General features: G+C 45.4%; 1 protein-coding gene across 1 annotated transcript; it reads right to left on the bottom strand.

Moving 5' to 3' along the window:
- Window positions 1–1,454: 1,454 nt before the first annotated feature.
- Window positions 1,455–5,241, bottom strand: LOC134008477 (somatostatin receptor type 2-like). The gene is made up of 2 exons (XM_062447870.1): window positions 4,745–5,241; window positions 1,455–2,993 (listed from the first exon to the last, which is right to left on the bottom strand). Exon 2 carries the CDS (start codon window positions 2,871–2,873, stop codon window positions 1,770–1,772), a length of 1,104 nt encoding a protein of 367 aa, XP_062303854.1. The 5' UTR covers window positions 2,874–2,993; window positions 4,745–5,241; the 3' UTR covers window positions 1,455–1,769.
- Window positions 5,242–10,598: the final 5,357 nt, after the last annotated feature.

The raw sequence follows: 10,598 nt of genomic DNA, 5'->3' as shown, positions 1-10,598 counted from the left end.
GGCACATCAGATCCATGACTGTCCCTGGGTAACAGCCCACCCACAAACACAAGTGCGAGCCTTTGACTCTTAACTGTACAGAGAATCCTGCCCACCACTACAGCAGGCCAGGGGGCCAGGCTCTCCTGGAGAGATCCAGGGAGAGTCATAAGAGTCCTGATGGACTGAATGGAGCCACGATGGGGATTTGAAGGAACACTGAACCCCACATAGGGGTATGTGTTCTAGTCCTTCTCAAATGCACATCTCTCTGGCTGCAGGGACGCCCCACATCTAGGGGGGCGCTGCTCTGCATGCCTGCAGGTTAGCGCGGGGATCCTGTCACATGGTTTTGTACTATGTACTTAAATGTATATACTCTTATGCAAGGAAAAGTGTTCATACATTAAGGATGTCTGCACTGTGCATTGCAAGAGATCTGAAATGGTCGCGTTACTCAGCTGATTGGTTATATACAGTTAAAAGCATGCAGAACTGCTGTGTGGCATACCTTGGCCCCTCACTGTTCCTATACTTTGTGTGCCGTACGTACATACGGGTCTGAGAGTGGGCAGGGTAGCAATGAAATCAGAATGGCAGTATTCAGTAGCGAAAATATATTATTAGCAAACACAAATAAGTCATACATCCAATACAAAATAATAATTTTAGACGTCAAGGAATGAATAAAACACATTTTAAACTGGACCTAAGCATACAGAATGTAATAAATATATTTTGCTTAACGGAACACCAGAACACAACTCTGACATGACGATAGGATGCAATCAAGCCCCAACTCATACAGTCTAGCAGCAGTTTGGTTAGTCGTCAGCCTGGTCAATACCATGGCAATACCATCCCACAATGAAATAGCATTCTCTATCTTACAAGTATACTTCAGTGAAAGTGAATGGCCTGTCTTCTTAGATCTGAAAGGCAATCAGGGGATGGATGTAGATCAGACACCATAATGTATTAAACTGTTTACAGTAGATAATCAATCACTCTCTCACTCGCTCACTCAGCTCATTTGTGAGCAACCGGCTGAAGGTTCACTCGTCCATTGTGGTATGAGACTCATTCACATTCATTAGGTCATGCTAGGTAAAGCATTAAACATTAAGGTCAAGTACAGTAACAGTGTGTTATTTTCCTCTTATCTCAGAAGCCAATATCTGAGCACACTCCTGTGCGTGCGTGTATGTGGGTATGTGCTTGGCTCTGAGATTGTTGAGTTCTGTATCTACAGGGTGCATCCTCTGCGGTGTCGGTCACATTATGGTCCAGTCTTCATCCTACTGTCAATGAGAATATGTTCATCTCCCCGTGAGTCATTTAGTATATGAACATCACAGTGAAGGGGAAATCCCCTAATCATTTCACTGTTTGCTTATGGAAAACAATCCGTGTTCATTTCCAAAAATAACAAAGGTTTTATGGTTTTATCCTCCTTAATTAAATCTTCTTTTCCCAATCGCAATTGAAAACAGGGCCTTGCGTGGCAGTACTGTGGTTCGGCATGCGCAAAGCATTCTGTCCATGGTGTGAGTTCACAGAAAGACTAAATTAAATGGTTGAACTATCCCACGTGTGTGTGTGTGTGTATAGTTTGTCTGTGTACTGTATGTGTGTATGTATCTTTGTGTGTTTGCGAGTGCGGGAGTGTGCATGTGTACTGTACGTGTGAAAAAGCGCGCAGGAGTGTGAAGATCCGAGGCGTCGCCTCGGCTGTTTGCTAGCACGTTCCGTGAGCTCGCCAGGGCGAACAAAGGAGCACCCTGGTCTCCTCAGATGCTGGTCTGCAGATCTCCGTTCAGCAGCGTGCTCTGAGTCTCCGTGGGGTCGTTCATCATCCGCGACTTATCGTGCCTGCTGTCGCTGCGCTCGATCTCATCCAGCCCCCCGACCTGTTTCAGGCAGAGGACGTTCTGGAAGCTCTTCTTGAAGTTCTCCGACAGGAAGGCGTAGAGGATGGGGTTGGCGCAGGAGTTGGCGTAGCCCAGCACCACCACGAAGGCGAAGGTGCTCCTCAGCATCGGCGTGGTGCTGATGGTGCCCGTCACCGAGGTCACGTTGAACACGTAGAAGGGCAGCCAGCAGAAGACGAACACGGCCACCACGATGGACACCATCCGGGTCACCTTCCTCTCCGAGCGCTTCCTCTTGCTGGAGCCCACTCGGAGGCCGGAGGACTTGACCTTGATGATGATGAGCAGGTAGCACAGGCAGATGACCATGAGGGGCAGGAAGAAGCCCAGGATGAAGGTGTAGAACATGAAGGCCGTGTAGTAGGCCTCCTGCGGCTCGGGCCACACGATGGTGCAGAAGCAGCCGTCGTGCTTGGTGATCAGGCCGCTGTAGATCACGATGGGCAGGTTGACCAGCAGGGACACTCCCCACACCGTCAGGTTGATGGTCTTGGCCACGCGCGGCTTGCGCCACTTGGTGGACTTGATGGGGTGGACCACGGCCAGATAGCGGTCGATGGACATGACCATGAGGCAGAAGATGGAGGTGAACTGGTTGAGGGAGTCCACGGTCATGACCACCCGGCAGAGGACCGGGCCGAAGGGCCAGTGGACCAAGGCCAGCTGGATGGCGATGAAGGGGAGGCCCATCATGAAGAGCACATCGGCCACTGCCAGGTTCAGGATGTAGATGTTGGTGACGGTCTTCATCTTGGCGTAGCGGAGGATCACGTAGATGACCAGGGCGTTGCCGCCGAGCCCCACGGCGCACACCGCGAAGTACAAGAAGGTGATGACCACCGTGCTGGTGTGGTTGAAGGTGTGGTCCGTGTAGTTTCCCGGAGGGTCCGAGTCGTTGAAGCCATCGTACATCAGCGGCTCTGACAGGTTGGGGGGCGAGGAGGGGAAGACCCAGGAGTCCATGTTGACGGAATTTTTCTTCCTCTGTCTCACTTTCTCTTTCTCCCCCTCCCTCCGTCTCTCTCTCTCTCTCTCTCAATCTGCCTTCTCTGATCAGGAACGTCAGTCAATATCACTTCCCGCCTGTAAAAAAGTGTGTAGAAAAAATCACAGCATTGGACAAAATAGTAAATTTCACAACCTTCATACAGTATAGTATGTGTGACATATTGTCATTAGCCCACAACATGTCTACCAGGCTTCAACCTCTGGGTTAATCTGCACAAAGCCCTGGGAGAGCTGGACCCAGAACAAGGAGCTGGCATCAACCTGTGCAATCTATAAACTCAGAGCCACGTTTGAAATGAAGAGGGTCCTTTTACGGCTAATTAAAGATTTCTTCTGAAATCCCTCTGGTTTTAAATATGTAATGGTTTGAGTCGTGGCTTATCTGCAGTTGTGCTGTGACTGCAGTGCAGGTCACCTGGGAAATCAGTCACCAAAACCTCTCCAGTCCCTGTCCTGTGAGCTCCCTGCCCTTTCCCTCACACTCTCCTTCCATAAGTAAATAACAGCCAAAGGTTGCCCAGAATGACTCTCCAGTGTTGGTAAACTTTTATTTATTAGGGGGTGGGACCCAGATGTAAATGAATCATGCCTAAGTAATTGGAAGACAGGACCACAGGCTTGTGGGGTGTGACACAGTCAGATTGAAGAGCTTGTTGTTGCCGATACCCGTCAGAAGTGAGGACCTGACAACCTGCAGTACTGTCAATATCATAACCCTGTTTAATGAAGTCACTTTGTCACCACTTCCTTTTGCAGGATGAGATGGGCCCGCCTGAACAGGTTGCGATGTTCAACAGGCAGGTAACACATGTGCTCAGAACCGGGTTAGGTGACAAGAGGCAAACAATATATGTCTCTGTGTCGTACCTACATGAAGCTACAGTCACAGTGATTAAACACTGAAAAACATATCATGTAAGAATGATTAAATGGACACCCGTGTCATAATACTGTATCTGCCAAACCAAATAGAGCACAACAAATGCAACGTTTGTGGTGTACAGTGCACATAGTGACAAAGACACTCCAGAAAGGTCAACACAAAACCTTGCAATGGTGGCGCTATGCTGTGTCACCCAGGACAACACAAGATGACCTGTGTCCCTGGCATACCAAACCTGTCACTGGGGAGGAATTATTGATTGGAAAAAGTCTGCCTCTGCACCAGTTGATCTTGCTTGTATCTTATATACCACAGATCCAAGACCAATTATACGATGGAAAATATCGCCACATAAATCCATCTGCATAGGCTCTAAAATGCACCAGTCTGCGGTTTGGATTTAATACAGCAGTGGCAAATCTGAGGGAGAAGATGAACATGTAAGTCACTGAGGCTGCAGCCCCTAGGCTGGCCATCCCTCATCGGTAGCCCTCTCTGAAACAGGTCAGGCACTGGAATAATGTCACCAAAAGATCCACAAAATATTTAAATGAGGTATGGCCCTGACAGTTACAACATGTGGAGTTTTTATTAAATTAATTCTACATGAGATGAAAGGCTAGTCACATGAAGCCACATGTTGTACTCATATGAAGAGGGAAATTAACTGCATTTTTTTTGCTGCTATTAATAAACATATAGCAACATTCTTAAATTGTTTCATTATGCCTATAGGCTAGTTGTAATATCATAGTAATATGTCAATTTATTCTATATGGTTGACCATTGCAGGTTGACAGTGCTTAACAGTTATGCCATATATCAAATGTACGATCACTTTTGGTTATGAGGGTAAAACAATTAGTTAAGTAGGCTAAAACCATAATACATATCTATTTATATACCTAAAAACATTTATCTGACAAATATTTATTTTCCTTACCTGCAAATTGATGTAAAATCAGCTTAAATTTGAATTTGTCGATAAATCGAATCTAAAATAGTGAATCATAAAGAAATGCATCTTTTTAAACATTGGTTCCTTCCTCACACCTGTTCCGCAGTCTAAGTTCTGCTCAGTCGGAATGAACTAAAACAGAGCGTTGATGTTTGAGTTTTCCTCTGAAACTGAGAAGTATTTGATAATATTCCATCTTACAAATAGTCCTTTAAAAACAGACCCAGTACAAGAAAAAGAAAAAAACTACGAAGAAAATGCATATATTCACAGAATGTCTGTTGATTAACGCCTATGGCAGAGGCGCACGGTAAATGTCGCGGCTGAGTGACTGGAGTCGAGTGAGTCGAGGTAGCGCGCGTAGTCGGTAACCTTAGCAGAGATAACTGGGGCAGAGCATCTTTGGACGCAGTCGTTCGTTAGTTTTCTAGTTCAGCACACAGATGGAGCTACCAGTCCATAATTCCCCTCTCATGGCAGCAGCAGCACTGAAGCCTGTGAGCTTGGACGTCGACAAACAACTCATGATGCAGGGGTGATGGTTGTCATGTTCAAACCATTACAGATAGATAAACGTAGGCAACTTCTGAAGCAAATTTAGGTTACTTTCTGTTGTGTTTTTTGAAGTTCAGTTCAGTCAGTACACGCACGTATTGATTTAACCATACAATGTAAATAGTTTTAGATTTATGTGGAACGGTTGTATAAAGGTGAAGCAGATAAGACAGTAACAAGGCAGGTAGAATATGGGATCAATAATATACAGGAATAGCACAATGATATGAGCGACGGTGGTGGGTGGCTGCAAAATGCACATCGATGTCAGAGAGCATGTGTGGCCATGAAAGCAAGCAGCGACTAGCCTTATTAGTTTTAATGAACAAAACACACCTGCAGTAGACTGGACACACCGGCCGAGTCCTCTGCCAGAACTAGGTTTCACACATTTAATGATACGTGTAGCCTACAACATGGTGTTGTATTCCACCATTAGAGCAAATAACTGACAGAAGGTAGCTTCCTACAATACTACTAGTATAGGGGGGTCAGATGGCTGATCGGTTAGGGAATCCGGATATTAATCAGAAGGTTGTTGGTTCAATTCCTGGCTGTGCCAAATGATGTTGTGTTCTTGGGCAAGGCACTTGTGTGTTGTCCCTGTACTTACTGTAAGTCGCTCTGGATAAGAGCGTCTGCTAAATGACTAAATATAAATGTAGTATTGGCCGATGAAAACTATATTTGTTTTTCTCTCTCATACAGTAGCTACAGTGCTACATAGCACACAGTGCTCTGACTGTAATACCAGCAGATTAATGTCCAGGATTTTATCCTTAATACTTCTTCTGACAGAGCGACTGGGCATTGGATATGGTCATCCAGATCCTGCTGTTTCACCTCCAATCTGGTGTTATTGTCATGGGAGCTTGGCAGGGCGTACGTGTGGTAACATGTGAGTAGTTCTCTCTGTTGTACTTGCGTCATCTTTGGCTAGCAACAACAATTGGATGCAATGCCATGTCTAGTGTGTCAGAGGTTAGGCTGTGAAGTTGACACTGCAGAAGTGATATAACAAGACTCTTCATAGTGTGGGCGACTGTGCATGTGTTTATCTGCATTTCTACAGTATTGGTGTCTGTGTGTGAATGTCCGCATGTGTGCATACTGGTGTGGCTGTGTGCTTGTTGGTGTGTGTCGTCATTAAACTACAACCTCACCGAGTCTCCTGATCTCACCTCTGACTGTCTCTCTCCTCAATGCCTACTGATGATTCCAGCTGTGCTGTGTTCACTGCAAATGCCCAAATCTCCTCCCTCATTTGAACTCCCTTTCCTTGATTGCTCTGAACGGCATTTAATTGCATTGTGAACAGAGTTTTAACTTCCCACCTGAAATCTAATTGCTTCCAAGTAATGGCCTGTTTGAGAAGGATGTTGACTTTTGCGATTGATGAGCAGCCAGCTCTAGCTCAGGCCAAGACAAGGGTGTGAGCAGAATGACTTGGCAGTCGGGTGACTGTGCTACAGTTTGTCACCTATGTCGCTCTAATTGATTTCCCCCTCAGTGCTCCACCATCTGTCACCAGACAGCAGAGCTCTTTGTTGTCTGTCCATCCCTGGATGATCAGTGGTGTGTGAGAGCATGTGCATGCTGTTTTGTTGTTCATTCATCATATCCCCGGAGTGGCCATTAGAAGAGAGACCTCACGGAGAACTCGGTGGTCACCGTTTGTGATTGTGTGATTTCTCCAACCACACACACACACCAACACCAACATCCACCATCGCCACCAAGTCATCTGGGGGTGCTTTGAATGATTGCATTTTTTTTCTTTTTCTTTTGGTTCCTTTCTCTGATTGTATTTACTGTATATGAAACCATTTGGAAAGAGATGGTTTGTGGTAGACCTGTTCAACCGAAAAGTGTGAAGCCAGATGTGTTCTGTGTTGTCGGAACAAAGAGTAGACTAGAGAGGAAGAGAGTTTCTGGGTTGAGCAGACTGTTCTGAGCTAAGTGGTCGTCCCTTATCACCCTGGAGGTGAGGCAGAAATGTTTGTGTAAGACTCCTCACTCTGATGGACTTTCTGGACAGACAGTTGTTTGATGGGTCTAATATCAGACACAGTGCAGCAAAGGCCCAGACTAGCTGGTATTAGTCTCCCCCTTCCCTCTCAAAAGCTGTCTGAACTCAAGAATTTAAAATGTGTTTCTTTGGTCTGTTTTTGAAGGGCATATAGCTGGTTTTCTGCTCCCTGGCATTACCCCAAGCCAAGTAAAATGAACACAAGCTGAAGTCTGACATTACCAGCATATGTGAGTTGATATGCTAAACAGTGTTTACTGTACAGAGTAGTCTTTGAACATGTGTCTCCAAGGCATTGCTGAGGGGAAACGGGAGTTTCTGCTTCAATGCAACACAGAGATGACATAGGAAATCACTATCTGACCGACCATGGAAAAATACTAGAAAATCACCCATGTAAAATACGAATATAAGAAGAGACCCCGAGACTTTACAACTGCCCTGTCGGAATATAACATAAGTAAATGAAAGAGAAGCAAAAATGTGCAGCCCGTGTTGGTGTGCCCATCCCCCACGGTGTGCTCCCCCATGCCCAGGATAACAGATGGCATCTGGATGGCATGGTGCCTCCCCATCTCATCCCTCTGGTCTGTGTTCCCAGCGTTGGCTAATTCAATAAGCGGTTGTCGGAGGCAGGCCTTAGCTGAGCATCCCCCTGTCTGCGGTGAGGGGGCTGAGTGGAGGAATGTTCTTCTGCATAACAGGCCATTCCCTACACCACTGCTCACGGCTTCAGAGAGAGAGAAGTGACATCTCGAAATAGATCTAGAAAGTGAATGTCCACTGACCGATCTGTTTTTGCCACGCTTGATTTTGGTGACACAATATACAGATCTGCCTGTCAGGGCGCACACTCCAAACTCGACACTCTATCACTCTGCTATCCGCTTTGCCACAGACGTCCCTTTCCACACGCACCACTGTGCTCTTTACTCCCTGGTCAACTGGGCCTCACTTCACACCCGTCGTAATATTCACTGGCTTGTCCTCATCTGCAAGACCCTTCTTCACCGGACCCCCCCTTACCTGGCTCACCTGCTGCATCCGCTTCCTGTCACGATCAACACCCGGTCCTCTCTCCATATCCAGTTGCAAATTCCAAACTCAAATCCACCCATGGTCTTGCATCATTTCAGTCCGCTGCCGCCTCTGACTAGAATGCTCTGCAAAAACACCTCAAACTGGACAAATTCATTTCCATCCCATTTCACTCATCCTCACCGAATTCTGTAAATGCTTTCTCACCTTTCAACCCCTCCCCTCAGTATCTTGTTGTCCCATTCTTCCCCATGGTTTGTCATTATTGTCTGTTGCCAACTGCCTAGTTGGTCCTCTTGTTGCACCTCTGTTGCCTGCTTTGTTTTCTCAGCTGCCTGTATCCTTTGTTCATACCTGCCAGTGTCAGTCTGTGTCTTGATTGTGGTTGTTGTTTGGTGTAAATAATCTCTGTGTCTTGCTTTGTGCTTTTTGTGCTTTTAACATTTGTATCCCCTCTGACTCTCTATGCTACTAATGCCCTGCTTTGTTTAACCTGCTTGTTTTTAGTTGTTGCTTTTTTGCTTTTTTTTCTGTATGTCTGTACTGCTGTGATTGTGTGCTTTTTAACCTGATTGTTCTTCCATAGCCCCCTTCCCGCTTTTTGCCAGGCCATCACTGTAAATAAGAATTTGTTCTTAATGATTCTGCCTGGTTAAATAAAGGTTAAATAAAAAAAAATACAGTGGAATTGATGGGCAGACTCGTGTTAGCTAAAAACATGTGTTTTCAGTGAGCTGTACCTTTGTAGCTCTGCACTGACACTTTGATTAGATTACAGAGCCCATCAATCTGACTGTCGCATCTCTCTCTGGCATTCTCTCTCTCTTTATCCCTCTCTCTCCTTTTTCTTTTACCTCTCTTCCTCTTTGATTTCTTATTACACTCTTTGTCATCTTTAATTGTCTCTCGGTTTTATTTTCTCTCCCTTTCTCTTCCATTCCCTCTCTCTCCATCTCTCTTTCTCTCTTTCACTTTCTACCCGTAGCTTCAAAGAATAACAAACACGCACACTCAGCATATTGACTACGTTTCTTCATTTTACATCAGCGGTACATGAATATTTAATAATATAAACATTTGTATCAGCAATTCTGTTATCTGAAATTGATATGAGGAAGTCAGATACCATAGGTCACTCCAGAACTCAGCCAACTACCATGGCAACAGGTGACAATGTTTTGATGTTCTCTATCCGTGCGAAACGTCTGAGAGAGAAGGAGCACTCAGGAACTGAGATTGATGCTCATACTGAGATGCTATCTGATTATACGACGTGCTTTTGTCACGGTTTCTGCTCTTCCCCTGTATAAAAGATGAGAACGTTGGCACCTCTTATGGTTCAAGGAATAACTCGATTCTTTTGGTGCTCTTGAGTTGCAAACCTTTGAGACGAACGCATGGGACTCTTTCAGGGTTTGAAGGGTGCCTCTGCACTTGACACACAATGCCCCATCTCCGGCAGGCCCTCTCCACAGCCTTCACTCGGAAGTCACAACACTATTCGCAGCCTGTCCATGTCTGGTGTTATGTAAGACAAATATTGAACACCTCTCAGCTTCCAGACAACACTCATAATGGAACAGGAGAATCAAATGATGTCAGGTATTGGGCCACCACATGGGTGACGTGACCTGCCAGACACTCCCAAGCTCAGTGATCACAGTTTGATATCGGCTTGGGTCTGACCCTGACCATGATGGGGAAAGTAAACATGTCTGTCATCACCAGGCTCAAAGTTAATGTCTGGGGATTTTTCTTCAAAACATGTGTGGACGTGCCCGTCAAAAGTGAGCTCTGTAGAGACAATGTTCCTATTCATAAAGAGAAGATTGGACTGCGCTCTTACACTATACATTTGAAAATGAATTTCTTTGTAGTACCTCAATTTACTGACAACAAATGTTTGTTTTTGTTTTTTTCCTCAACAAAAATTGTCTTTCTAAAAACGACGTGCCTGTTTAAAAGTAGGTTCGATTTTAGTGTCCTGCAGCTGAACTCAGCCATGCACTTTCCATGTAATTTAGAAAAATTGATGGTCCCCATATGGGATGCACACTTCATGCAAGTTAGTAAGGCTGCTATCTGGCTTCAATTCCCAAGGATAATTCCCCTTTTCTAATGAGAAAACAGTAAGCTGGTTTTGCATTCCCCACCTCATTGATTTCTCCGGTACCACCACATTCTCATTGACTGTACAGAACAGCCATAACAGCTTTA

Source organism: Osmerus eperlanus, chromosome 2 (assembly GCF_963692335.1).
Source record: "Osmerus eperlanus chromosome 2, fOsmEpe2.1, whole genome shotgun sequence".
NCBI classification, from domain to species: Eukaryota; Metazoa; Chordata; class Actinopteri; order Osmeriformes; family Osmeridae; genus Osmerus; species Osmerus eperlanus.
This window is presented reverse-complemented; position numbering and strand designations above follow the sequence as displayed.

What these genes read in the sequence shown, in the direction of transcription:
- LOC134008477 (XM_062447870.1), bottom strand. Translation starts at nt 2,873, where the DNA reads ATGGACTCCTGGGTCTTCCCCTCCTCGCCCCCCAACCTGTCAGAGCCG.